This window comes from Labeo rohita, chromosome 18 (assembly GCF_022985175.1).
Source record: "Labeo rohita strain BAU-BD-2019 chromosome 18, IGBB_LRoh.1.0, whole genome shotgun sequence".
Lineage (NCBI taxonomy): Eukaryota > Metazoa > Chordata > Actinopteri > Cypriniformes > Cyprinidae > Labeo > Labeo rohita.
This window is the reverse complement of record NC_066886.1, coordinates 11,025,323-11,040,839: the sequence shown is the minus strand read 5'-3', so window position 1 is coordinate 11,040,839 and position 15,517 is coordinate 11,025,323. Positions and strand designations below refer to the sequence as shown.

General features: G+C 34.0%; 2 protein-coding genes across 2 annotated transcripts in view; one reads left to right on the top strand and one right to left on the bottom strand.

Moving 5' to 3' along the window:
* Nucleotides 1-1,822: 1,822 nt before the first annotated feature.
* Nucleotides 1,823-8,716, bottom strand: ces3 (carboxylesterase 3). The gene is made up of 13 exons (XM_051134840.1): nt 8,549-8,716; nt 7,564-7,759; nt 6,466-6,604; nt 6,212-6,345; nt 5,927-6,080; nt 5,533-5,637; nt 3,334-3,435; nt 3,084-3,224; nt 2,901-2,981; nt 2,564-2,705; nt 2,331-2,477; nt 2,118-2,190; nt 1,823-2,044 (listed from the first exon to the last, which is right to left on the bottom strand). Exons 1-13 carry the CDS (start codon nt 8,613-8,615, stop codon nt 1,879-1,881), a joined length of 1,647 nt encoding a protein of 548 aa, XP_050990797.1. The 5' UTR covers nt 8,616-8,716; the 3' UTR covers nt 1,823-1,878.
* zfpm1 (zinc finger protein, FOG family member 1) overlaps nt 8,259-15,517 on the top strand; it is a 103,971-nt gene continuing 96,712 nt past the window's right edge. Inside the window, exon 1 of the mRNA XM_051134838.1 lies at nt 8,259-8,345. Coding sequence (XP_050990795.1) covers nt 8,309-8,345 — 37 coding nt within the window. The 5' untranslated portion in view covers nt 8,259-8,308. The remainder of the gene's footprint in view (nt 8,346-15,517) is intronic.

Sequence of the window (15,517 nt, the reverse complement as noted above, 5' to 3'; positions counted from 1 at the left end):
CGCATGCGCAACATTATCAGTAGCGGATGGGGGAATCCAGTGACGTAGCCCAGATGACACGTGACCGCACACTGCGTATTTTTTAATGTTCACGATTGATGCTGTTACAGGTTTTTATAATGCATAATTTTGATGTATGTAAGTCTTACTAATCAGATGTTTTCATATTTCAATACATATAAAAAGTGTTTGTGTTTGTGTTTGTGTGTCATGTCAAATAAGTTTTCACTGTGTTTTATTGTGTTGGTTTTGTAGTTATTTTTACTTACTCAAAATAACCCAGCTGCAGTTTGATTGAGATTAATTGGAATGCACAATGAAAAAACATGATTTTGGAAATTGTTAAAAACAGAGTTATGTATATAACAGTTTTATATAATGCATAATTTTATTGTAACTAAATCTTACTAATCAAATGATGCCATATTTCAATATATATAAAAAGTGTGTATAATAAAAGTAAAATAAAAATGATACATTTATTATATTTGTTTATATATATATATATATATATATTTAATTAAAAAAAATTGTTAATATATATATATATATATATAGTATAAGTTTATTACAATATATATAACAGATTTTTATAATGCATACATTTGTTGTAAATAAATCTTAATACATTCTTTATATATATTATATATATATATATATATATATATATATATATATATCGTATATTATGAATACTGAAATATGAAATCATTTGATTGGCAAGATCGTTTTTTTTATTTACAACAAAATTCTGTATTATTTACTGGTAATACTATTATATATGTAAATAATAATCAAATAATATATATATATATATATATATATATATATATATGTATATATCGTATATTATGAATACTGAAATATGAAATCATTTGATTGGCAAGATTCGTTTTTTTATTTACAACAAAATTCTGTATTATTTACTGGTAATACTATTATATATGTAAATAATAATCAAAAATATATATATATATATATATATATATATATATTTAATAAAAATAAAATTGTTACACTATGAATATAATAATATGTTAATATATTCTTTTATTCTGTATTATTAAAATGAATATATATATAGTATAAGTATAATATATATATATATATACATGAATATTACACCATGAATATAATATTTAATTTATTAATATAATAATATTTAATTAAAAAAAAAAAAAAAAATATATATATATATATATATATATGTATATTTTATGAATACTGAAATATGAAATCATTTGATTGGCAAGATTCGTTTTTTTATTTACAACAAAATTCTGTATTATTTACTGGTAATACTATTATGTATGTAAATAATAATCAAATTATATATATATATATATATATATATATATTTAATAAAAATAAAATTGTTACACTATGAATATAATAATATGTTAATATATTCTTTTATTCTGTATTATTAAAATGAATATATATATATATATAGTATAATATATAATATATATATATATATATATATATATATATGAATATTACACCATGAATATAATATTTAATTTATTAATATAATAATATTTAATTAAAAAAAAAAAAAAAAATATATATATATATATATATATATATATATATATTATGAATACTGAAATATGAAATCATGTGACTGGCAGAAATTATTGGGTACGTTTTTTTTTGCTACTACATTTCACTATAAAATACAGACAAACAGATCAGATTTTGGCTATATTTGAGAAAAATAGAAAAGCGTGCAGAAATCTTGCTGCAAATCAAGCTGCAAATGGGTTTCTCTGGGAGCAATTTCACAGCATGGAGACAAAAATAATTATTGACACACATATGAAAATTAGATTTTATTTATAGTAGAAGCATTCTGTTTATTGGTGAAATAACTAATTAGGCTTTGTGGAGTGCAGCAAGCTTTTTAGGTAATTCCTCAGTGAAAAAGCGTAGCTTGTCCTCCTTTAGACCCTGTCCCTCAGTTTGCTGCAATCCCAGGTTCATGTATTTATTAGACTTGTCATATACAGGCCAGTGCACCAGATTGGGGCCATTTGGTGAGCTGTGGAAATAATAATTTAATAAATAAAGAATCATTAACTAATGCTCTGTCCAGCAACTGATGTACCACTTACCCAGTACGAATAAAGTTAGCCCAGTATGCCATGACGGTTCTGCATAGTTGGTTTTCCTCCTCAGTGAGTGGTTCTGTAGATGATAAAGACTTGATATCCATAACCACATCACCAATTTGTGATTACAATTTTTACTTTTGTTTCAGTCATTTGCAGTTTCAAACCCCTGCCATTGTAAACTGTCCGGTCAAACAAGGTCTTAGATCTACATACCCACTTTGATATAGCCATCCCAAAAACAGGCTCCAAACACAAATGCAAGTTCATCACCATGGTCAGCTTTCACAAAGCTGGGTCTGAGGTCTTTAAATATACTGGGTCGATGCTGGAACTCATACATATATACAGGCACTCCAGCATCTGTGAAGTTAGAACAAAGGATGACGGAAAATAAAAAAGCAAACCAAAAGGTACACATCAGTAATGTTGACATCAGTGTAACCAACCTCTGTGGTAAGATGCAACCGTAATGGAGGGAATCACCATAAAAAGATCCCCCAGCATATCAGTAAATGCATCACGAATCTCTTCTGGAGTTGTAACATTTTTTAGGTATTCTTCTGCTATGATTTCATTGACTCCAGACTTCTACAATGACAGAATGAAGGATTACACAGTCTCCTAAATGCTGTTTTGTACTCTGTTCGCTAGAGGGAGACAAATACTAACAAATTAGCCAGACTGAATTAATCCAAGTAAATTAATTCGCATTTTATCTTTGTTTTAGCTTCTAGACCACTACAAATGATCTGGAAAGAAAGAAGAAGAAAAGTTGAGTTTTACTCCATCTTTGTAAAAAAGGTCCAAACTTTGCTTCACTGATTTTTTGTCCATTCCGTTTACCCAGTCTGCTGGGACTAAGGCCTGAAAAAAAGAGCACATGCATTATTATTTAAAAATAGTCATAAATGTTTATAGACTTTTTGTTTAATTTTACCATTCCATACAAAAATGTCTGATACTTGCCTGAGCGAGCATCCATCCAAATTCATGGTTTGTTGTTCCGACAAGAATTGAAACTTTCTGAAAGTCTTTGCTCTTAAGTAACTCCTCTGGTTGAGCTTTAATAAATTCCCCATCAACTGTTGCTCCAGGGAAAATGTGTTGCTAAAGAAATCATTTGGTGTAAGAAATTATTTCATACTCTTTCCAAGCTGCATTGCATTTCTTTCATGAACTGTTGGAAAGCATCTGCTTTCAGATTCATTGCTCCTACCTTTTTAGCTGCATTGATGATTTGTTCCTCAGTCAGTTCTTTTATGCATTTGGTTAGTACTTCATTAGAGCTGGAGTCACATTCAGTAACATTTGCTACAATCTGGTCAAACAGATCAGACAGTAAGCTTTTTCTGAACACGGACAGTAGCCCTTTTCACACATACAGTCTTTACTAATAAATTACCAGTAAATTACCGTTAAGAGATCATGCGTGAACAGGATCTTTTCAAAAATAGCCTACCTGTAAATTCGTTCTGGCAATTTACTGTTGGGGATTTGTCATGTCACGTCGTTTTTATTATGAACACACTGGTTTGTAGTGCAAACAGTTTACACATTGTTATTCTTCGCTATTTCCCTATAGCGGCTGGTGAACCAGAATTTAATTATTTGCATAAGTAGATTACATCTAAGTAAATGCAAAGACTCGAATAGATGCGAATTTACGCAGGGCGATGCGAATGAAATTGGGTCGACGGGGTTGGCAATATCACATCTTCTGAAGTTGAAAAATTTAAACAAGCAGAAAATTCACGTGACGCCGGGGTTGCCAGGTTTTCACAACAAAACCCGCCCAATTGCTTCTCAAAACTTGCCTTGTTGCCTCTTAACATTATTGGCAACACGGCATGATGTATTGTCACACACGCCAATCACTAAAGAAATTATTCTGCCTCTAACAGTGGCGGCTCCCCAAAACTTAATCTAAAGTTAGTTACAGTAAGTACCTAAATAAAATAAAAAAATCAAACAAAACACTCGCTTTTAAGTACCATTCTCCACGTGTATTTTTCCTTCTGCTGCTTTTTTCCTTCCTTTCCTTCTTCTCTTTTATATAGTTTATGCCATTTCCTCGTAATTTGCAGGGAAGGCGCAAAAGCTGGTATGGATTCATTTCCATATCGCCACAACACCACTCAAGTCCAGCTTGACATACCCGGTTATATTGAAAATAGAGGAAAGCATTATGTGATGATTTTATACGCGCGAGTGACACAAAAAACATCCCACGAGTATCCAGAGTGATAACGCGATGAGAATTTTCACTTTGCGTTTGGTGTGCACACAGCAGTGTTTTTTGTCTCACTCGCGTTCTGTGTAGACACTGTGTAAAAGATGTCTGCTCTGGGCCAATCATTACTTTCTGATGTAGATGACACATTGACTCCGTACTGAATAGTTTAATTTGAAGTTGTCCAAAGCCCAATTCATACTGGATAGACAAACAGCAACAAGCAAGTTGGAGGTTGGATTAAGAATTTTATGAAAAATAACTGTCATGTTCACACTGCCCCAACAGATACCAACAAATTCTTTTTAAACAAGTTCAGTTGGGTGACAACAAACTCCAACCAATGACAACAGATGCTGACACTGATCCAACAAAACCGAACAAACGTGTTTGTTGGCGTTTGTCTGTGTGGTGTGAATTGGCCTTGATATGATATCTCTCAGCCAAATGAGAACATTTGACACAAACACAACACTGGAAGGCGCAGACGATTACAGGTTATTTACTAATTAATGATGTCACAATTTTGAAACTGATGTGTGAATGGTGTTTTACTGGTAAAAAAAAAAAAAAACTGAACATCATATTTGTACCTAGTCATTCCGGCATAGCAATTTACTGGTATTACTGTGTGAAGGGGGCTAATAATTATCTTACATTAGGTGTTTTCAATATACAATTTTAAATGATGCTGCAACATAAAAAAGCCCCAATTATGCTGAAAAACTGTGGACTTGGCAACACATGTGCAGTGCACTGTCATACAGAAGTACACACGGAGGACATAAAGTAAGCGATTATAGATTAATCTGACTACCTTTCGCAAGTGACTTGATAACTTTGGGTATGCAAAATCTTTCAAGTGACTACCATGAGCACAAAATCGTGACGAATGCTGATCTAGAGTGACGTAATTCCGAAATGACAGTTCACACTGCTGTCGCATTGCAAAAATATGATCAGATTCCGTGTGGTTAGTGCTGTTCACACTGTCATGAGAAAAACAAATCTGAATCTTGTAAGCAAAACCACATTTGCCTGCAGTGTGAACATATCCAAACTGAAGTGAACTGAACTAAACTTAACAAGACTCTAAAATTCTTGCCAAGTGATGTAATTCTACAGATTCCCTATAAGGACCTATTGAGCAGTATACATTTATTGTTGTATTGTTGTATTAAATACCTTGGTAAACATCAGATGGTCTTTGACAGTGTAGCCAATTGTAGTTGCTACCCCACTCTGAAAGACGGCCCGCTGAAACAGCCCCTTGGTCATGGGTGACAATGTCTAGAAGAACATAAGAATCCATCTTTAGAACACACTTGATCCTTGCACAGAGAATCTATTAATGATTAAGATCTTATGTTGTCTTAACAACTTGTCTTTCAGCTATTCACTTATCATATTTCCAGAGGAAGACCAGCAAGACCACAAGGAACTTACTCGGAACTTATCTTGTTTTTTAAAGACTCGTCAGAAATCATAAGATTAATCACTATCAGACACATAAATAATTATTTTGCAACAATAGAGAACAAAAATGAAGATAATGCTGCTTTTAAAAACATTTACTAACCAGAAAAGACGTACTGATTCCTCCTGCAGACTCCCCAGCTATGGTGACAGACTGGGGGTCTCCTCCAAATGCCTCAATGTTTTCCTGCACCCACTTTAAAGCAGCAATCTGATCTAGGAAACCCCAGTTTCCTTGAGCATTCTTATCTCCTGTGCTACAACCAATAGCATGTGTTATTATAACCTTTTGCAGAAGCACTTTCAGTATGCTACAATAAATCTGATTTCTTTCCTAAAAGGACAAACTGCTTGAGTGGTGACCGCTCTTTCCACCATTAATGAATACCTGAAGTATCCTAACATTCCAAGTCGGTACTGAATGACAACCACAACTATGTTCTCATAGGCCACTAGCGGGGATCCATCAAACGCGCAAGCGCCGCCCATGACCAGAGCCCCTCCGTGGATCCAGAACATTACCTGTTGGTTTGCATAGATCGCTTTTGTCAGAAGAGTTGGGGAAGTTATCAATAAAGCATATTCGTAAGTCAGAATGCTGTCCTTTAATTTAGATGAGAGAAGCCATTGTTTAGTACTCACTGGAAGTTTATCTGATTCTGATCTTTGAGAAGGAGTGTAAACATTCAGATACAAACAGTCTTCTGAGACTCCTGTGGGTGTGAAATCCAACTTCATTGATTTTGCTATTATGGGCAGAATATCTGGGTTTTGAAGGCATCTAGAATACAGAAAGAGAAGGTACACTGTAAAAAATGTTTGTTTCTTTAATGGCAAAAGACTGTAAAACTGCTTTGGTTGGTAATGACAAATTTTCTTATTATAGTAAATCTAGCAGGCATTACAGTAATAAGAAAAATGGTGTTAAATGTACAGAAAATAAACAGTGATCTAGTTTACAGTGAAAACACGTAAACTGACATTCACACATTTACCTGTGTGACACTTATGACACATTTGACACTTGGTATCTCTTTTTTGTTAAACAGTTATGTACATTTGGGCTTCATATTAAAATGTTTTTTGTTTTTTTTTTTAAATTAATGTTATTGCATTATTTTAAGTTGGTATGATTCTTTAGGGTCTTCATGAAATCTCTGCAACAGTTTGGTTAAAATTTCTTCAATAGTTGTGAAAAACAACACACTTTTACCTTGTCAAAAACAGTTCTGTTTTCAGCAACCCTTTTCAGTGCATGTCTCGTCATAATGAGCTACTGCTTACTCTACGCCTCGCTTTCACTTTTTGTATATTTGATGGCAGGTTACCATCAAAAGTATGACATCATACTGCTCAGAAAATCGAAACAACTTGTTTGAGACTGTTTAGGTTTTTTGGGGATTAAAAAAAGGAATGAAGGGATTTTTTATCATTGTAGGGTGATTGTGTACACATAGTGCCAAGACACATTTATATGCAAACACTATGTAAAAGTGAATTTTGCATCTGATGCCTCTTTTAACATAATATGTTAATATGTTAATGAAAAGCAAAACAGTTAAGTTCAGTTCTATATAACCTAAAATGCTGCTATATACAAATTGTTTTTTACCATAAATTTCACAGGTCTGTTTTTACAGTTGTATACATTAGTGAATATATAGTAATATAGCGGTAAATTAGTCATTTAATACAGATCTACTGCGTGACAGTTACTTTAATGAATACAGTCATACTCACATGGATGGGTGCTGGGTGGCGTTTCTTATGCCCTCCCATCCCTTTACAGGACTAGGTGCAGCCAGGCGGAGAGGGCCAACAGGTGGCTGTGCGAAAGGAATGCCCAAATATTGCTCCACCACCTTTTCTGAGCCTTTAACTTTAATATATTGCCCACGAACACTGCCATGCTTCAGAACAACCACAGGCTGAGACTCTAAAAACACAAACAGAAATCTGACCCCTTACAAATATGAACCATTATTATAGCTGTAAAAGTGTAGTAACCATTATTTTTTTGGTTATTGACTACCCTTTGTAAAACCACAGTTTTACTACAAATACCATATAGTTAGAATATCAAAACCATCGTTCATTTGTAGTTACCATAGTTTATAGTAACCATGTTTTTGGTTTTATTTGTATTAAAACCATGGTTAATTTTCGTAAGGGTAGTTCAATCAATAATGAAAATTCTGTCATTAATTACTTGCTATCATGTCGTTCCAAACCCGTACGACCTTCGTTCATTTTTGGAACACAAATTAAGATATTTTCGACGAAATCCGAGAAGTTTCTGACACTATAAAAAAAACAACGGTGATACCACGTTCGAGAGCCAGAGAGCTAGTAAGAAAATCGATAAAATAGTCCATGTGACATCAGTTGTTCAACCGTAAAAACAAAACAAAAACAACGACTTTATTCGACGATTTCTTCTCTCCCGCTGCGCGTTCATGTGAGTACCTGAATTTGTGTTCCGAAAATGAACGAAGGTCTTACGAGTTTGGAACAACCTGAGGGTGAGTATTTTCATTTCTGAATAAACTATATACTCCAATGCCCATTCTTTAATACATATTATTAATAATTATACATGTTATATTCCTGTCAGCTAACAATACTTCTTCAAAAATGTATAAAATACATAATTAAGAAAAATAGTATTTAACTGTATAATGTTAAATATTATTTAAAAAGCAATATAATAAGATAATAAACTTGCCTGTCTGTACAGGGGCTGTCCAAACAGGCACCAGGGTCAAGCACAGGCAGAGCAAAACCTTTATCATAGCTGTTCTTTCGTTAAAGATGGATACAGACTTGAGTCTCTCATGTAATGAAGAGCTCACTAAATGAATCACTCACACAAGCTCAATGACAAAACACCGGCCTTTGACCTGATCCTACTTTACCCCCTTAACAAAACAAATCAGCTGTTACATATGTACTAAATGGAACTGTACTGAAGGCTGAGGAGAGAAAGTCCATTCTTTGTGTAAATAATAATAATTAATTTCTAATTTAATCTGTGTATTTCTTTGTTCTGACATGTATGTTAGATCAAAGAGTTCTAACATCTTACGTTTATTAGTGAAGTGAACGAAACATTTCAAAATGTCATAGAAAAGTCATACTTTTTTATTCTCAGCCATTCCCCCATATGGATAATTTAATTTGCCTCCACAGTAAGTTCTCCTGTCAAAGCGGTTCATGCTGCACCCTGTGATAAAGTGTGTGTTAATGCAAATGGCAAAAGAGTGTCACACGGGCTCAGATTCTTTACAGGTAGGTTAATAATTCATGCCTTATGTTGGTTTTATTGAACAAAGCTACCAGGAAAGCTTGAAGGTTACAAAGCTGAGAAGTTAAAAGCTGTATCCAATGACACTCACTTAGTAGCTGGTTTCTGTTGTGTCCTTTTTTATTAATAAGCATTTGTTTGACTAACTGTGGTGGCATACCGGTTAACAACCCTCAACCATGATTTGGGGTTGCTCACACAAAGATTGCAGTTGAGAGGCATTGGTCTAGAAACAGGGGAGGTACTGTGAAGTGATTGCAAAATAACAAAGAAGTTAAATGTGGCGGGTGCTTTTGTCTTTGAAATCCCTCCTATTTTCCATTGAATAAAAATACCTTTTAACTTCATTTTAGATTAGTTCATTTTTTTACAAGACACTTTATAGATTATGCAAAGTATAGTATCATACTGCACATAAACTAGAAACTCAAACATCACAATAGTAATTTATATATATATATTTTTTGTTTTATCAATAGCAGAGGATTTATAATTAAAAGCTTAGACTTGTATTTCTTTAAATCTATGTACACTAATTATTTAGTAAACTAATATATATATTTTTTATTTTAATTGAGATCATTTTATTATTTTTCGTCTTTTTTTTAATCTTTAAATTGTTTTATTTGGTAATATATATTTTTAAAATAATGTTTGCGTTAACTAGGCTTTTTTATTTTATTTATGCATTGTTGTGTTATGTCATCATTTATAGGGCGCATAATCCTTTTTATTTTAAATGTTGATATCATCATGTTTAATCTTGAAAGACATGATAACCAATGTTCCAACATAAAGATTAACAAGGTCAAACACTGATCTTGTAAACAGTATTTAACACTCCACCCAAACGGTTTGTTCTGAACCTTCTAACAAATTTTAATGAATCGTGACGCAACACAAATGCAGGATAATGTTTTTTTCTTTGTTAGCATTTGTGGTTGCCTCATATGTTCCAGGTTGTTGGCATATGACATGGTTGATGTATTTGACTCATATTCAAATATTGTGGCCTGGGAGGAATGTGTCTAGTAGTTCACTACAACCATGGTGGCCTCTGCTGTGAGGCATGAGATTAGCTTTTTAGTTGGTCACTAGATGGAAGCAGTGAGTTTTCGAGGAGGTCACAGTGCCAGCATCTGTGCTATGAAAACTAACAGCATTGTCACTTTTTTGGTAATTATGCCATGATTGACAGCTATAATTGTAAATTTTTTGTAATCACCACCCACTGTTAACTTGGAGATGTTGGTCACGACCTCATTTAAAGTAGATAAATAGAATAAAATAATATTTATTGATTCCTGTGTGAGGGGAACTACAGTGTTGCAGCAGCAAAAGAGAGTAGAACAATAAAAATGACCAAAATAATGCAGAATTATATAAAACAGACAAGTACGAATAATAAAACCTAAGTAAAAAATAGATTGTGACCACAGAATAATTATTATATAAATTGTTTTTTACATAAAAAGTACAATGACAGATTAATGATAACAACAACAATAATTTATTATTAATACTACATAGAATGTGGTTGTTTTTATTATATATAATTTACGTACTTTTAAAATATTTATATTTTATATATTCATATTATAAATATTTACAATCCTACAATAATAATTATTATTAATATTAATACTTTTATAGAATGTTTTATAGTAATATTTCAATAATTATAAAAATAATCATTAATAATAATAAATTGATTAGAATGTATTTTATAATAATAAACATTATTTTATAAAAATAATTATTATTAATATTATTATATAAATATATATTACATATATAATTATATATCATTATAGAATATATATATAAATTATGTATACATAATTTATAATCATCATCATCACAATAAAATATATTATTAATATTATATAGAATATTGTTGTTTTATTAAATATATTTTTAAAAATATTTGTTTTATATATTTATATTATAATTATTTATAAACATACAATTATTATTATTATTATTATAATTATTAATACTTTTATAGAATGTTGTTATAATTTTTATCATTACTGAATTTATTAGAATATATTTTATAATAATAATTAATAATTCTATCTATAATTATATAGAATGTGTATACATAATAATAATAATTTCTATTATTATATATAGAATATATATAAACGATTATGTATACATAATATTAATAATAAATAATAATAATAATTATTATTATTATTAATAATATTTAATATATATTATATATATAGATTATTATATAAGAATATATATAAAAGATTATGTATACATAATAATAACAATTATTATTAATAATAATAATTATATGTATATTATTATATAAGAATATACATAAAAGATTATGTATACATAATATTAATAATAAGAAATAATAATAATAATAATTATTATTATTATTAATAATAATAATATATATATATATTATATAAGAATATACATAAAAGATTATGTATACATAATATTAATAATACAAATCGTTAATAATAATAATGATAATAATAATTATTATTATTATAATTAGTATTATTATGTATATATAATCGTTTATATGTATTACTTTTGCAATAAAAAGTTACCAAGTAGTGGTAAATAATGCCATTATTTTTTTAATAGCCCCTTCAAGATTTTCCGTAAACGCTCAACCCTAAGAAAACTGTTTAGCATGCAAACGAGGCAAGCTTAGTATGCCTTGCACTGATGGAAGTGTGATGTTACGGGGATCGAGAGCTTGCCGGGAGCGCGGGCGCAGTGAGCGGCGTGCGGCATGGCATCATACGCAAGGGGCGTAACGGAGGCGTGTCATAACATATCAGCGCCACTGTTTCATGTGTCGATCGAGCCCTGTTGAGAACTGCGCTCTCTCTGTGCTTCACCGGAGTAGACATAAACAAATCATTAAAAGCTAAAGCTTTACTTTTCTTCAGCAGCGTATGCGCTGTCAGGGCTTACATCGCCAGAGTTTATTTGTGGCTAACGGAGAGGAAACATCGCTCCTCTGAGAAGACGTCGAAAAGTAACTAAGCCTCGCTCGGCCACAGGTAGCTCTTTCGCCTCTGAATATCAAAGTACAGGTCATGCGGGTGTCTTCGGACGGGCAGAGAACTGTGATCCAGTGCTGCTGTTGCTGCTAGTGACCCCGGTGGACTTGATCGCTTTTGCCGCAAGCCGAGCAGGAACGACGGAATAAGCATGTCCCGAAGAAAGCAGAGCAAACCCCGACAGATCAAACGTAAGCTTTTAAAGTTTCACTAGCACCGGTGCCGCTGTTGTAAATGGTGACTCATTGTATAAAGTGTGTGACATTATTCATATGACTGGATAGCGTTGCTTTTTTTGCGCGCAGCGTTGCCATGCCGTTTAACAGTTTCGTGGAAACTGACAAGATCTTTCTATTAACACGAGACAAACGGCACGCTTTAGATGCATAACCGGGCTGTTCAAACAATTTTTGTGTTTCAAGACAGTAGTAAAAATTAGAAACGGCTACATTTAGTTACAACTGCCATAGTAACCACCAGCTTTTAGGACGCGTAAAAGCGCGCAGCACATGTCAAAGCCGCTGAACAAACTCGCGCTTCGTTTTTCAAATCCAGCTGCTAAAATTCTGTGTAACAAATACTTTTTATTGCACTTTTTAATTCGTAAAAGTGCCTTCGTCTGCTCGAACCCTAGTGTAACCCTGGCTTCCTGTTTAATACTGTTGTGGAAACGTCACTGTTCTCTGAAAAAGACGATATGAGTTCAGATAAACAGCGATCCGATCCCAGTCGAGATAAGGATTAAAATTGGATCTTTTATTTGTTTTCTGTCTGTGGCTGCACCGAGGCTGCTGTTGCATTTTCCTCCGGCTTTTCAGTTCTCTTTCCAGAGATGAGACGTCAGATAGCGCGCCCAGCTGATCTCTCCACATGATAGTGAATTACAATTGGATCTTTTTTTGCATCTATCCATTTGAACCCTATAATGTTCAGGCAGCATTAGTTTGTATGCAAGATATTAGCTTCTGTCATTTGTTAGCAAGCTCCAAACCTGTATGACTCACAGAAGACATTTTGAAGAATATCTTGGTTGCTGTTTTCCATTTAACGACGACGAAAAGTGAACAAAGCCTTTAAAACTATACAAAATAATCATAAAAGTGACTATTTCAAGCCATAAGCTCTGCTTATTGCTTTCCAGAGAAAAGTAGCATGCGTTTGAGAATCGTTTCAGTGCATTAGTTAATAGAATTTACACACCAATCATAATTATTAATTCTGAAAACAAACTAATTTGGTTCTTGAGTTTAACTGAACACTGGTCGCAGCTGTCGACAGCTCACTTACTTAGTGGAAAACAACAATAGTGCGCTTATCAGCCACTTTTATTACACTGTTGAGATGATCATACCATTCTTTGACAAGCTTGACAACATCTTCGCTCATCATTAATTGCAATTCGGGGAAAAAAGCAAACAGGACGTTCTTTCATACAGGTTTATAACATGAATGTATCAGAAATTCATTTTTGACTGATGTAACCCTTAATGTTTTGTGGTCGATAAATTCCTAAAGTAAAAATCAAATTCATTGACCCCTGCCTCTCCCCCTCTCTCTTTCTGTGAAAGGAACCAACAGCGCTGAAAAGTCGTTTTGCTCTGGTGCCAGGCGCTGTTTCAGTTCTTCATCCAGAAGAGATGCTTTCGGCCGATAAGCACAGTAGCAATAACTTGGAGGTTGAGTTTGAAAGGGCTGCTCAAAAAAAAAAATATTAATGCAATTCAAAGGCAGAAAGCGACTCTTGAATAGGAAAGAAAAATGGCCTGATAAGGCAGCATTAGCATATAGCGCTGAGTGTAAACGGACGGTATCAAGGTCTGTTTAAGTGACTGGAGAGGCCGGTAATGCCAATGACCTGCTGACCCACGAAGGCGTTTTCTTAATTGAGATGTCCTATCTGATATAATCTCTTGGTTGTTTTCTGGAGAACTCATTTTCTTACCTAGAGGCGGCTGCAAACAGTAGAACCAGCGTTACTACTTCAGGCCGCTCGTAGCTGATGTTTTGAACAATTCAGAATAAACATTCCTTATCTTTCCTGAAACGTTGAACCCCGTGAAGATTTCATATCTGCTTGCTTTTGAAGTACACATCGCCAACTCTACGAGTCCCACCATTAGAGTAATGAAGATGGAAGAGTATCTCAGATTTGGCGCCAAAGGTGAGTCCCCCCCCCATTACCAAACTAGGGAGCTCCTCGTATGCACATCGCCCCTCTTATCTTACCTTTTTGCTTATGTAAACGTGAAGGCGGCTGTGTATAATAAATGCACGACTGCATTGTTTTGTTACACTCTTACTGGAAGGATTACAATCCTGGCCCCTCTAAAAGAGGTATCCGGTATCATGGAAGACTGTGTTGAGAGGAAATATTTTTGTGTGTCTTTTGTGCGTCACTCTCCCAATGGTGAAGATCGCGCTGATAGATTATCCATCCCTCCCTGATGGCGAGATTAGCTCACGGGCCACATCCCGGGGCTTATATTTTGGCGGTTGAGATGGGAGACAAGATAGGTGAGGCGGCGATCTCTGTGGAGATAGTCCCAACGTCGAGGGGGGGCAGGGGGGATTGGGATTATAATTACATTTGGCTGAAGCGTTCTCATCTTTGTCATGTTTGTGTTGTTGTTGTTTGGGACTGGCTGGGTGTATCTCTAGATAAGTTAAAAAAAGAGAGAGAGAAAAGCAGATAAGAGAGAGTAGGATGGCAGGCCTGATAAGGGCTGGGGGAGAGAGGCAGGAATACAGAAACGGTGGATGGATGTATGCTGCGTTTTAAAAGCAGCTGCCTCAGTGAGATCGCTGGGGCTGATAAGCGAGCCGTTGAGATGATTGGGAGATAACAGAGAGGAGATTCTCACAGATAACAGCCAGAGAGTGACATCATTCAAACGGCTCAGAGGTCGGCGTGAATTATTCATAAGCTCCCAGAATTTGGCGTCAACGGCCGGAGGATGTTTGAGAAGCCGGGGGCCAGACAATGCACTTGTTTGAGTTACCACCTCCTGTACCTTGGGCTTGCACTTTTGAAAGTGTGGACAACTGATGGGATCTCTTCCTGTTTTTGTTGAAAGCATTCTCAGAGCTTTTGCTGCCGCTGTCAGGTTCACTGTCTCGGGGTCATTTGACCCTGAGGTCTAGTTTAATACTCAGCCAAAAATGTGAAAGATCACACACATTTTTTCACACATACACACACACGCCGTTGCGTCTTGGTGGTTTTTGCTTGTGTGTTTTCCTTCTTTGTTCTGCTTTTAGCTCGATGTGAACTTTTGATAAAGCCTGGGGCCTGATCTCCGGTATAGATAGAGATCGCCAAGTGCGATAAGAGTTGTTATCAGCGCAGAGC